General features: G+C 34.2%; 2 protein-coding genes across 2 annotated transcripts; both read left to right on the forward strand.

The window, feature by feature from the left end:
• Positions 1-1,952: 1,952 nt before the first annotated feature.
• Positions 1,953-4,721, forward strand: LOC143574930 (metacaspase-1-like). The gene is made up of 5 exons (XM_077059427.1): positions 1,953-2,553; positions 2,632-2,962; positions 3,235-3,346; positions 3,484-3,651; positions 4,425-4,721. Exons 1-5 carry the CDS (start codon positions 2,169-2,171, stop codon positions 4,482-4,484), a joined length of 1,056 nt encoding a protein of 351 aa, XP_076915542.1. The 5' UTR covers positions 1,953-2,168; the 3' UTR covers positions 4,485-4,721.
• A 6,848-nt stretch (positions 4,722-11,569) lies between these two features.
• Positions 11,570-14,300, forward strand: LOC143574931 (metacaspase-1-like). The gene is made up of 5 exons (XM_077059428.1): positions 11,570-12,170; positions 12,249-12,579; positions 12,814-12,925; positions 13,063-13,230; positions 14,004-14,300. The coding sequence occupies exons 1-5, from the start codon at positions 11,786-11,788 to the stop codon at positions 14,061-14,063; spliced, it is 1,056 nt and encodes a 351-aa protein (XP_076915543.1). The 5' UTR covers positions 11,570-11,785; the 3' UTR covers positions 14,064-14,300.
• The last annotated feature ends 550 nt before the right edge of the window (positions 14,301-14,850 follow it).

Consider the following 14,850-nt stretch of genomic DNA (forward strand, 5'->3'; position numbering starts at 1 on the left):
CTCTATTATTGACCACAATGAATTTATTGTTGCCTGGCTCAGTTTTTACTTCTATTTTAAGAACTTTCAAGTTAAAGTTTTCTCATATTTACACATTATTTCCAATGTTAAAACAAGAAATGAAGTAATGAAATCATGTGGAATATTTGAAGATCTTCATATTGAATTTACCACTTAAATTATTGTGGATTCCACAATAATTTCCCATAACTGTTTTGATCCATATTAAAATATCCCTTTGAAAATTAAGATGTTCAAAATACCAAATTTGAGGTTGTTCCATTTACTTTTGAACGACCAAAAGAATCCATTCCATGGTAGTTAAAAAAGCTTAATGCTCAAAGAAAGGAAATGCTTTGAATATAAATCCATGCATCTTTTTCTTAAAAAATAAGTACGAGAATAATAGTATTCCAGTAACAAAGGTTTCTTGCTATACTTGTCGTGAACTCCGTTATGGATCATTCATGCATGCCCACTGGACGTAAACTCCAAATATCATTTCGATAAGGCTACACCTTTTGGGTTTTAAACTTTGTGAAGGTGCAATGTTTTGAGAATTAACGGACCTGTTGTCGAATCTATCACTCAACTGCTCACTGAGCTTACCGTTTTAGAAACTGGACCACGTATTGACGATCCATTCTAAGACAATAATGTTAATTTTGTGGCAATTTATTTAAATCGTCCTATTATTGTCCAGAGTGAGTTTATTGCCGTCTTTTTTTCAAACGGTGACTTTCACAGTTAAGCTATCTCACTGCGCGAACACGTCGTGCCCCACCACCCGACTCAGGCCAACTATGTTGACATGATCGGGACCCACGCTGGCATCCGAGTTTGGCTTGGCGTTCCCGGTAAAACCCAGTTGGCTCACCCCGCCCGAAGGCACGACATGTTTTAATGCTCTGGTAAAATCCGGTCGAAATCAGGATTCGAACCCGAAACATACGGGTCATCCATTATGTTCCTGGCCATTGGGGCAAGCCCATCTGGTTGAATTTATTGCCGTCTTAACTCATTTTTATATCTATTTTGAGGGTTTTCATGTTAAAGTTTTGTGTCTTCTTTGGGTGCTTAATTATTATTTGGTAGGTTGATTTGCTTTTTATTTATTATACCCCATTAAGGGCACCCTTCAAGGATTTACACTAGCGACTAAGAGATTGTGCGACTGAAAAATGTTTTGATACGTCGGTAATAAATCAAAATCAACACTAGGAATGTTTGACGAAGGCTTGTTTATTTACGTTTGTAAAAAATTACAATATGCAATAACTCGTCTAATTTTCTTAATGAACGGACATGCACCAAAAGATATATTCGTTCAGTTGTTCATGTTTGTGTTGTTGGGCTCATGTTTGCGCAGTTTAGTTCAAGTTACACAAACCAACATGAACATTTTGTTCTGATTCCAAAATTATTACCCCACAACTATTTTGATTAACATAGGAACATATCTTGGAAAATTAGGATGCTCAAAATGCCAATTTGATTTGAGGTTCTTCCATTTCACTTTTGAAAGACCAAATCCAATCCATTGTAGTTAAACAACATATATATTACTGGAAGAAAAGAAATTCTTCGAATATAAATCCATGCATCTTTTTTCTAAAAAAGTAGTACGGGAATTGTTGTATTCCCGTAACAAGGATTTATTGTTGTACTTTTTCATGAACTCCATCACGGATCACTCATGCATGCTCACTAGACGTAAACTTCACGATAAGACATTTCACATACACCTTTTGTGCGACTGTTAATTGTCATTATAGTCTTTAGGATATTAAACTTGCGAAGGAGAAATATTTTTGAAAAACCGGACCATGTTCATTTTCTTAACGAATGGACATGAACAAGAAGATCAATTTGTTTAATCGTTCATGTTGGATTGAATTTGAATAAAACATGAGCATGCCCTTATTCATGTTTATTCGGTTCGATTAAAGTTAAATGAACCAACATCAACATTTGAATACATTTAGTGTCAGTCTACATGGCTTTACACTAAATAAATCCCTCTCTGCCGAAAGGTGAATCTGGTTCTTCCACTTACTTCGTGAGACACATGGGCATGGGCTAAATATATAACTATAAAACCGGAAGAAACAACTAAAACTGACAAACATCCACCCAATCATTAATCCCACCTCAGAAAGAACAAAACCATGGGAAGGTGCAACACATGTCAAAGAATAACGATTAGAATGCCGGGGTCACAATACAGAATATGTCCCGTGTGCAAACCTGTTAACCTTTTTAACCGAAAGATCATGAACCCTGTTCTCTTTCGAACCGGGCAGTTTATCAACGCAGCGACAAACCGCTATCAGCATGATCTTCAACGAAAACAGCAGCCGCCTCAGTTGCAACACTACAGAATCCATCAACAATTGCCTCATACTCATGGCAGGAAAAGGGCAGTGTTGTGTGGTATCACCTACAATGGCCACAAAAGGAAACTTGAAGCTAGTGTTCTTAATGTCAGGAGCATGCAACAGTTACTAGTTAACAAATTGGGCTTTCCAAATGCTTCCATCCTCATCCTTACAGGTAAAAATAAAATAATGTCATGTACATTTAACAAGAAAAAAGTATGCCAATATATATGTATGACTACTTTTGACGCAGAAGAGGAGTCGGATAGGTCCAGGATCCCAACAAAGCGCAAGATACAAGAGGCGTTACAATGGCTAGTCCAGGGTTGCCAACCCGGCGACTCGTTGTTGTTCTACTATGCAGGCCATGCATGTCGCGTTCCTGATGAACATGGAGACGAGGTTGATGGGTATGATTCAGCTTTGTGTCCTCTTGACTATAGAGTGGCTGGAGTAATTATAGATGATGAAATCAATGCCACCCTTGTAGCACCACTGCCTCATGGTGTTACGCTTCACACTGTCGTCGACACTTGCTTCAGCGGAACCCTTCTGGACCTACCTTTTCTTTGCAAGATTAGCTGGTCAGTACTGAAAACCAGATATCTTTATAGAGAGATTACTTTTCAATGAAATGGAATATGATAAAGTTAGCCAACTAATAATAATAATAATAATAATAATAATAATAATAATAATAATAATAATAATAATAATAATAATAATAATAATAATAATAATAATAATAATAATAATAATAATAATGTTAGGCATCATCATATTTAAACTTAATGAGTTATAGACAAATTAAAAGATATATGATGAAACAAATCAAATATGTTAACCTTCCAAGCAGGGATGGACTGTATAAGTGGGAAGAACACCAACTTAGGGTCAAAGGAACTCGTGGAGGTAAAGCAGTGTGTATTAGTGCATGTGCAGACGACCAATACTCAGCAGATACATCAGTAAGCAAACTCATACATGTCATCAACTCATTATACAATATATGTAAAAGATCATGGAAAAACTCTCGTTTGTGAGAAAACTAAGATACTTGATTCTACCATATATGAAGTGTATATTGAAAGTTATGCTTTTGCAGGCTTTCACAGGCAAGGCTATAGGCGCGTTGACATTTAGCTTCATCCAAACTATTGAAAATGAAAGCAAGCTGACTTATGGAACACTACTCTCCTCTATGCGAAGAATCGTACACCATGCACAACAAGTGGCATGCCGACTTTTGCCACGTGCATCTTCTATGTTGCAGGTACTTCACTATTCATTTAAGTCAGTCCTTAATATAGGTGTATAAGGTGTTGGAAAAATGGAACAAGCTAATAAGAAATTTGAAAAGAATAAATTTTAATGGTGTAATGAAAATTAAAACACTGAGAAATAACTAGGTGAAAACTTGTCCTACATAATGCTGTTTGTATACCTTGAACCTACATGTTTGATAAGCATCTTTAGTTATCTTTTACTACAATTCCTACTACACAGTACACACGCATCATTGATAGACGTGTAAATGAGCCGAGATGCTTATGATCAGCTACTAGATATCAGAATATCATTACAAACTCAAATCAAGCCAAGCTTAAACGAACCAAGCTTGAGCTTTTATCGAGGCTCATTCAATAATGGGGTCTGAGCTTCACATATCAAGATTGAGTCAGCATGCGAACCTAACAAAGCTTTTCATTTTATATAACTTCTATGTTATGTATTATTATATAATAATTATTACTATATATAAAAGTATGGAAAAAAGGTAACATATATAACTTATAAAGATTATTATTATAAATATATTTGTAGTTAAATATAAAATACCTAATTAAAATAATTAATAAAAGAGCCAAACGAGCTTGAAAATCTAGTCATGAGCTGAACTCGAGTTTTAGAGATATAACTTTAAACACTTCATAAGTATAAGAATAACACTAATAAGTGTAGTAAACTCCACCGTTTTTACGGAATTTTAATATCTTCCCACTCATAATGCTCAATTGCTAACTACAAACTGGTCTTAATTTGTAGGAGCCTCAACTATCTTCTGTCACAAGATTTGAGATTCACTCGGAGCCTATTATATTCTAGAGAATACTTCTGAGCGGTGTTATCTCCCATAAATTAGTTATAATGTCACTTTTCTTTGTGATGGAATTAGTAGTAAGATAAGCTTTGTAATGCCTCCGTACTCTATGTTGTAATATATTATTATTATTATTATAAAGCAATAAAATAATAAAGCGGGTTATAATAATATTCATATACTTTTTTCTATTTTTTAAAGTAGTGACCATAGTTGCAACCAATACAATTTCGGACGTTATATTTGGGATGATTAATGGCGGAAAAGGTTCAATTGCTAATTTCGCGACCTATTTTGTTTTGGCTGTTAATTTTGCGATTGAAGACTTTCGGTCGGAAAACTTACGACCGTTTTTGACCAATTTAATTCTTATTTTATTAGTTTTTGTTATATTTTAACTAGCCACCATTTTTAAACGAAATAGTTTTGGTCACTACATTTGCTACTGATTAACGACCAAATAATTTCGGTTGATAATTTTACAAGGGATTTTGTTTTGGTTGCTAATTTTGGAACCCATTCTGTTTTGGTCGCTAATTTTGCGACCATTTTTGAATTTGGTCATAGATACCTTACTAATTTTGTGACCATTTTGGTTGCTTACAAAGTTGGGGCGCGTTTGCCTATTTGTGTAGTAGTGTTGTTTATGGTTATTTTTTAGTGTTAGACCCAGATTAACACTTTATGTAGCTTAGATATATAGCTGGTTTTTAGTGTTGATCACACAAACAAATAATTTGAGTTTAGAATTAAGCAACGAACAAGTAAACAAGTTTCAATCAATTAATAAAATCAAATCACACCCGGGACTTCAAGTAAGTAACTACAGTAATCTCATGCACCCTAACAGATTAATCGTTAACGGTTAACTACAGACTGATCAACTAGACAAAACCTTAGGCAACAATAATCGCTTTACACACGACACTGGTTATCAAACGGTCCCTGCCGGCGTCAATCAGTTAAGGGAAATTATATGCTTTATTGTATTCAACCTTATCAAACAACCCTATGATCAATTATTATAGCAACTGGTAACTAATCGTTCAGATCAACGTAAACCTAAACCAATTGAACACACAGAAATACTAAACATCAATAATCATAGATTAACCATAAACAATCATACATAAACGTTCTTAGTCACATGAGAAAATTGAATTCGTTACAAACTTTACATTCCCGGGTGAGATTCTAAGAGTTTAGCCGCGTCTCGGCATTGTGAGATCTTCAATATGGATGACATGGATCATACGTATCTTTTCCGATTGAATTGGAATGATGGAATCGTCCTCCTAGAGCTCTCAAAGTCGCATGCCTCGAAGTGTGTGAAGATATGGCCGTTCTTGGATGAAATTGATTATAACCCTAAATTTCCCGCCTGCACTTCCCATCGCGATACGCGATGGGGTGTTAATTAGTCAATCGCGTATCGCTATGGACCCAAGGTCAAACTTCATTAATCTACCCATCGCGATACGCGATAGGTCTTCAAGCATGCCAATCGCGTATCGCGATGGGCTTGTCACCATCATACTTCTTTAATCTTTCTCGTTTTGCGTGCTGGACGTCCCGGGTCTTCATCCTGTGCCTCAACAAGTCCAAATTAGCTTCTTTTACGTATATGACCTGAAATACAAAAGACACGTATGAAGTATCGAAGTTCCTAAAATACACGATTAAAACTAGTAAATAAACGAACTAAAAAGCATAAAAATTAACCAACCATCACATCCCCACACTTATATTTTGCTTGCCCTCAACCAAACTCTAAAGCAAACATCAACCTCCATCATAGGTATGCAGATTATCACCATTAATACTAGTAAGGTTTAAGGTCATACCCAGATTCCCAGACTGACACTTTCTTGATTGACATCCCACAAATATGGTTAAATGATATAATAAAAACAATAGAGACGCTCAGATGAGTGTACTTTGTTTCCAGTTAAGGCACACATTCTCATACCCCTCATAATATAATAACTCTCCTCTAGGTTTAATATCTGGACTAGCAAAAGATGTTCTAGTATCTCTCTGCCCTCTAAACCAAGTATGAACACAAATTAATAAGTTTGGAAGCAAGTCAAATCTCTACCCATATAAGTGCTTTGACACGCATGCAAATCAAGAGGGCTTAAAAGGGTTGTAACGGGGCCAAGTGCAAGGGTATGGAAGGGAATTTTTCAAGTGGCTCAAACGATCCAATCCGACTTATTACAAAACAACTAAATAAACAAATACGTAACATAAACAGATGATAGAATTTTTTTTTGAGCATCAATAAACGTACTGATTAATACAACCTATTGATAGATACTCAAACAATTACAAAGAAACCTATTAAGCCGGATTGTCTCGTAAAGTAACATCGGGTTTGATTAAATGAAAAAGATAGGTCCAACAATGTTTTCTAAGGAAACCATCCCCACGCCCCTCACATTATCCTCGCTCATATATATAACGTATGAGGCCCAACACCCAATACCCACACTCTCACTCATCCAGACGAGGCTTAACATAAGTGCCTCAATCACTTTTGCAATCGTGCCAAGCTAAGATCTCGAAATGCATGAGACAACCAAGTTCTAGATATCATGGGTATACTGGTTACTCTCGATAATGGCACTCAAATGACATGTGTGTATACTATATTATTATATGTGTATTATATACATATAAGGCAAATCTTACACACGTATCGGAGGAATTAGGTTACCGACATTAACATGTGTACCTGTCCCCATGACTCGTTATCCCCGCCTAAACGACCCCATTTTCAACTTCTCGTTATGAAAACATTTGTGAGTAAGATTATTAAGAAGCTGAAAAGGCAACCATGACCAGAAACCTATAACCTGGTATTAATGATAATAATTAACAATTAACAACTTTGGTTTCCGAAAACTCTTTGAGGTACTATCGGGCTAAAATTTTTCAAATTTCCACCATCCCCACACTTGAGGTTTTCATTGTCCTCAATGTTAAAATATTTAAACAAGTAATGAACATTTGAGGGACGGGGTTGAAATTGGCTTTTTCAACAATTTAAAACACGTGGCTCTAATGTGATGGTTCTACTAGCAATTATACAATTACACTTTTAATATTTAAACTAATAAAAACAAAATAGATTATGAAACTGAAATCACCTGATATCAACTGGAATGGACCAGTCGGCTCGCGAACTCTCGTAAACACTCGTACACTCTCGTCTCAACCAATTACCAAAACTGACAACCGAACCTGCAAAATCTCGAGACGTGTAGAAGCAAGCTTCCCATAAGTGTAAGACATAGGTCTTTTAAGAGTTATGAAAATGATTTATGTCAATTTATTAAAACAATTAACGAACCGAATTAAGTCGTTTCATATTAAATTTTGTTAAATTAATTAAAAATGTTAAAAGACCTCACTCACTTTCGTAGGAATCACGATTGCATTTAGTGTATGCAACAAGCCCTTTAAACCCCCCGGTAGCCCGGGAAGACGAGTGGGGTCTCGTGAGGGTTTATAGTGAACAACACCCACAAAGTTCGGTTACAACATAATATACAAACAAATAAAACACAGTAGACATCAAAAGATATAAATACATATATGCCCAACCAGTTACCCATACACTATTCCCAATATAATAATATTATTATACAAACCATGAGAATAAAAACAAAATAAAGCATAACTAATAACAATAATAGTAAATGTATTTATTTTCAAAGGTTATTTAACTAACTTAAAATCATAAAAGCTTGTATCTCTTTCTAAACGCTACTAATAGAAGCTTTAAGTTTTTTCTGCTGACCTAAAAGTTTCAAGCTCCTTGAACCAAACAAGACTTTTAATTGAGTATGAGTTTTTCCTTAAAAGCTTGAAGCTCCTAAAAGCTTCATGCCAAACATACCCTATATCTTTAACTAGTTTAACGATAGGGTTGAGTTATTTTACAAAAATCAACAAAAATGAGAAGTGAGAGAATTCATAATTAATCGACATGTGTAAAGTATGGACCACATAAAAAAAGCATAACAGTAATAATACACATTTTCACTCTTCACATATAAATCACATGTTAACCCCCAAACATTTTTAAACGTTTATAATTTTTTCATATGATATTTTTTTAAAATAAAATTCACCAAAATAACAAGCGTTTTTTATCTTTAATACGAGTATAATTTTGTTATATAAAAATAAATTACGTCATTGTGTCTTTCTGTTTGTCAATGTGTTTTTTTCGCCATTGTGTCTTTCAACTGATCATTGTGTTTTTTCAAACACTAATAACACTATTGTGTAATATTATGTAAATATAATAAAAAATACCAACAAATTATCTAATACATAAAACACAATGATGAATACATATTATACAATATCTGAAACGTAAAGCATAATAATGAGTACATATAACACAATAGCCTGAAACGTAAGCCACAATGGTAAATACATATAATACAATGACTTGAAACGTAAAACACAATGGAATCTACATATTACACAATGACTTGAACGTAATACATAATGAACATATACTATTTTTCTCAACTTAACAACTTAAGTGCATGTTGAGCACAATGACTAAAACACAATGATAAGTAGAAAGACAAATGTTGAGCATAAAGACACAATAACGAACAAAAAGACACAGTGACGTAATCTTTGTTTTAAATTTTATCTTTAATATGAGTACCAATTGAAAAACACAATGACCAAAATCTATAACACAATGCATAGAAAAACTCAATTACAAAACACAACGGACAACCAAATAACAAGCCCACAAACTTTTTTTATTTTTATATAACAATATGATATTCATATAAAAGATAACAAAACGTTTGTTATTATGTAAAAAGAAATTTCTAAAAAAATGTCGTATGAAAAAGTTATAAACGTTTTAAAATGATGGAGAAATTGACACGTGGAAAAAGAAAATCATCAAAAGTGAGTTATTACCTTCATGTATTTCTTATCAACTTTTATTCTTAAATTAATCTTTACCATTCAAATTTAAGATGAATTAAATTCCTTTTCACCATTCTCATTTTTATTATACTTTTTATTTTAAGTTTACTCTTAAATGATATACGTCTTGAAGATTCATTTTAAAAAAAATAATGGTTATTTTAAGTTTACTCTATTATTGACCACAATGAATTTATTGTTGCCTGGCTCAGTTTTTACTTCTATTTTAAGAACTTTCAAGTTAAAGTTTTCTCATATTTACACATTATTTCCAATGTTAAAACAAGAAATGAAGTAATGAAATCATGTGGAATATTTGAAGATCTTCATATTGAATTTACCACTTAAATTATTGTGGATTCCACAATAATTTCCCATAACTGTTTTGATCCATATTAAAATATCCCTTTGAAAATTAAGATGTTCAAAATACCAAATTTGAGGTTGTTCCATTTACTTTTGAACGACCAAAAGAATCCATTCCATGGTAGTTAAAAAAGCTTAATGCTCAAAGAAAGGAAATGCTTTGAATATAAATCCATGCATCTTTTTCTTAAAAAATAAGTACGAGAATAATAGTATTCCAGTAACAAAGGTTTCTTGCTATACTTGTCGTGAACTCCGTTATGGATCATTCATGCATGCCCACTGGACGTAAACTCCAAATATCATTTCGATAAGGCTACACCTTTTGGGTTTTAAACTTTGTGAAGGTGCAATGTTTTGAGAATTAACGGACCTGTTGTCGAATCTATCACTCAACTGCTCACTGAGCTTACCGTTTTAGAAACTGGACCACGTATTGACGATCCATTCTAAGACAATAATGTTAATTTTGTGGCAATTTATTTAAATCGTCCTATTATTGTCCAGAGTGAGTTTATTGCCGTCTTTTTTTCAAACGGTGACTTTCACAGTTAAGCTATCTCACTGCGCGAACACGTCGTGCCCCACCACCCGACTCAGGCCAACTATGTTGACATGATCGGGACCCACGCTGGCATCCGAGTTTGGCTTGGCGTTCCCGGTAAAACCCAGTTGGCTCACCCCGCCCGAAGGCACGACATGTTTTAATGCTCTGGTAAAATCCGGTCGAAATCAGGATTCGAACCCGAAACATACGGGTCATCCATTATGTTCCTGGCCATTGGGGCAAGCCCATCTGGTTGAATTTATTGCCGTCTTAACTCATTTTTATATCTATTTTGAGGGTTTTCATGTTAAAGTTTTGTGTCTTCTTTGGGTGCTTAATTATTATTTGGTAGGTTGATTTGCTTTTTATTTATTATACCCCATTAAGGGCACCCTTCAAGGATTTACACTAGCGACTAAGAGATTGTGCGACTGAAAAATGTTTTGATACGTCGGTAATAAATCAAAATCAACACTAGGAATGTTTGACGAAGGCTTGTTTATTTACGTTTGTAAAAAATTACAATATGCAATAACTCGTCTAATTTTCTTAATGAACGGACATGCACCAAAAGATATATTCGTTCAGTTGTTCATGTTTGTGTTGTTGGGCTCATGTTTGTGCAGTTTAGTTCAAGTTACACAAACCAACATGAACATTTTGTTCTGATTCCAAAATTATTACCCCACAACTATTTTGATTAACATAGGAACATATCTTGGAAAATTAGGATGCTCAAAATGCCAATTTGATTTGAGGTTCTTCCATTTCACTTTTGAAAGACCAAATCCAATCCATTGTAGTTAAACAACATATATATTACTGGAAGAAAAGAAATTCTTCGAATATAAATCCATGCATCTTTTTTCTAAAAAAGTAGTACGGGAATTGTTGTATTCCCGTAACAAGGATTTATTGTTGTACTTTTTCATGAACTCCATCACGGATCACTCATGCATGCTCACTAGACGTAAACTTCACGATAAGACATTTCACATACACCTTTTGTGCGACTGTTAATTGTCATTATAGTCTTTAGGATATTAAACTTGCGAAGGAGAAATATTTTTGAAAAACCGGACCATGTTCATTTTCTTAACGAATGGACATGAACAAGAAGATCAATTTGTTTAATCGTTCATGTTGGATTGAATTTGAATAAAACATGAGCATGCCCTTATTCATGTTTATTCGGTTCGATTAAAGTTAAATGAACCAACATCAACATTTGAATACATTTAGTGTCAGTCTACATGGCTTTACACTAAATAAATCCCTCTCTGCCGAAAGGTGAATCTGGTTCTTCCACTTACTTCGTGAGACACATGGGCATGGGCTAAATATATAACTATAAAACCGGAAGAAACAACTAAAACTGACAAACATCCACCCAATCATTAATCCCACCTCAGAAAGAACAAAACCATGGGAAGGTGCAACACATGTCAAAGAATAACGATTAGAATGCCGGGGTCACAATACAGAATATGTCCCGTGTGCAAACCTGTTAACCTTTTTAACCGAAAGATCATGAACCCTGTTCTCTTTCGAACCGGGCAGTTTATCAACGCAGCGACAAACCGCTATCAGCATGATCTTCAACGAAAACAGCAGCCGCCTCAGTTGCAACACTACAGAATCCATCAACAATTGCCTCATACTCATGGCAGGAAAAGGGCAGTGTTGTGTGGTATCACCTACAATGGCCACAAAAGGAAACTTGAAGCTAGTGTTCTTAATGTCAGGAGCATGCAACAGTTACTAGTTAACAAATTGGGCTTTCCAAATGCTTCCATCCTCATCCTTACAGGTAAAAATAAAATAATGTCATGTACATTTAACAAGAAAAAAGTATGCCAATATATATGTATGACTACTTTTGACGCAGAAGAGGAGTCGGATCGGTCCAGGATCCCAACAAAGCGCAAGATACAAGAGGCGTTACAATGGCTAGTCCAGGGTTGCCAACCCGGCGACTCGTTGTTGTTCTACTATGCAGGCCATGCATGTCGCGTTCCTGATGAACATGGAGACGAGGTTGATGGGTATGATTCAGCTTTGTGTCCTCTTGACTATAGAGTGGCTGGAGTAATTATAGATGATGAAATCAATGCCACCCTTGTAGCACCACTGCCTCATGGTGTTACGCTTCACACTGTCGTCGACACTTGCTTCAGCGGAACCCTTCTGGACCTACCTTTTCTTTGCAAGATTAGCTGGTCAGTACTGAAAACCAGATATCTTTATAGAGAGATTACTTTTCAATGAAATGGAATATAATAATAATAATAATAATAATAATAATAATAATAATAATAATAATAATAATAATAATAATAATAATAATAATAATAATAATAATGTTAGGCATCATCATATTTAAACTTAATGAGTTATAGACAAATTAAAAGATATATGATGAAACAAATCAAATATGTTAACCTTCCAAGCAGGGATGGACTGTATAAGTGGGAAGAACACCAACTTAGGGTCAAAGGAACTCGTGGAGGTAAAGCAGTGTGTATTAGTGCATGTGCAGACGACCAATACTCAGCAGATACATCAGTAAGCAAACTCATACATGTCATCAACTCATTATACAATATATGTAAAAGATCATGGAAAAACTCTCGTTTGTGAGAAAACTAAGATACTTGATTCTACCATATATGAAGTGTATATTGAAAGTTATGCTTTTGCAGGCTTTCACAGGCAAGGCTATAGGCGCGTTGACATTTAGCTTCATCCAAACTATTGAAAATGAAAGCAAGCTGACTTATGGAACACTACTCTCCTCTATGCGAAGAATCGTACACCATGCACAACAAGTGGCATGCCGACTTTTGCCACGTGCATCTTCTATGTTGCAGGTACTTCACTATTCATTTAAGTCAGTCCTTAATATAGGTGTATAAGGTGTTGGAAAAATGGAACAAGCTAATAAGAAATTTGAAAAGAATAAATTTTAATGGTGTAATGAAAATTAAAACACTGAGAAATAACTAGGTGAAAACTTGTCCTACATAATGCTGTTTGTATACCTTGAACCTACATGTTTGATAAGCATCTTTAGTTATCTTTTACTACAATTCCTACTACACAGTACACACGCATCATTGATAGACGTGTAAATGAGCCGAGATGCTTATGATCAGCTACTAGATATCAGAATATCATTACAAACTCAAATCAAGCCAAGCTTAAACGAACCAAGCTTGAGCTTTTATCGAGGCTCATTCAATAATGGGGTCTGAGCTTCACATATCAAGATTGAGTCAGCATGCGAACCTAACAAAGCTTTTCATTTTATATAACTTCTATGTTATGTATTATTATATAATAATTATTACTATATATAAAAGTATGGAAAAAAGGTAACATATATAACTTATAAAGATTATTATTATAAATATATTTGTAGTTAAATATAAAATACCTAATTAAAATAATTAATAAAAGAGCCAAACGAGCTTGAAAATCTAGTCATGAGCTGAACTCGAGTTTTAGAGATATAACTTTAAACACTTCATAAGTATAAGAATAACACTAATAAGTGTAGTAAACTCCACCGTTTTTACGGAATTTTAATATCTTCCCACTCATAATGCTCAATTGCTAACTACAAACTGGTCTTAATTTGTAGGAGCCTCAACTATCTTCTGTCACAAGATTTGAGATTCACTCGGAGCCTATTATATTCTAGAGAATACTTCTGAGCGGTGTTATCTCCCATAAATTAGTTATAATGTCACTTTTCTTTGTGATGGAATTAGTAGTAAGATAAGCTTTGTAATGCCTCCGTACTCTATGTTGTAATATATTATTATTATTATTATAAAGCAATAAAATAATAAAGCGGGTTATAATAATATTCATATACTTTTTTCTATTTTTTAAAGTAGTGACCATAGTTGCAACCAATACAATTTCGGACGTTATATTTGGGATGATTAATGGCGGAAAAGGTTCAATTGCTAATTTCGCGACCTATTTTGTTTTGGCTGTTAATTTTGCGATTGAAGACTTTCGGTCGGAAAACTTACGACCGTTTTTGACCAATTTAATTCTTATTTTATTAGTTTTTGTTATATTTTAACTAGCCACCATTTTTAAACGAAATAGTTTTGGTCACTACATTTGCTACTGATTAACGACCAAATAATTTCGGTTGATAATTTTACAAGGGATTTTGTTTTGGTTGCTAATTTTGGAACCCATTCTGTTTTGGTCGCTAATTTTGCGACCATTTTTGAATTTGGTCATAGATACCTTACTAATTTTGTGACCATTTTGGTTGCTTACAAAGTTGGGGCGCGTTTGCCTATTTGTGTAGTAGTGTTGTTTATGGTTATTTTTTAGTGTTAGACCCAGATTAACACTTTATGTAGCTTAGATATATAGCTGGTTTTTAGTGTTGATCACACAAACAAATAATTTGAGTTTAGAATTAAGCAACGAACAAGTAAACAAGTTTCAATCAATTAATAAAA

Source organism: Bidens hawaiensis, unplaced genomic scaffold, assembly GCF_021521415.1.
Source record: "Bidens hawaiensis isolate Kalapana, Puna unplaced genomic scaffold, B.hawaiensis_p1.1 tig00027171_1, whole genome shotgun sequence".
Taxonomy (NCBI): Eukaryota; Viridiplantae; Streptophyta; class Magnoliopsida; order Asterales; family Asteraceae; genus Bidens; species Bidens hawaiensis.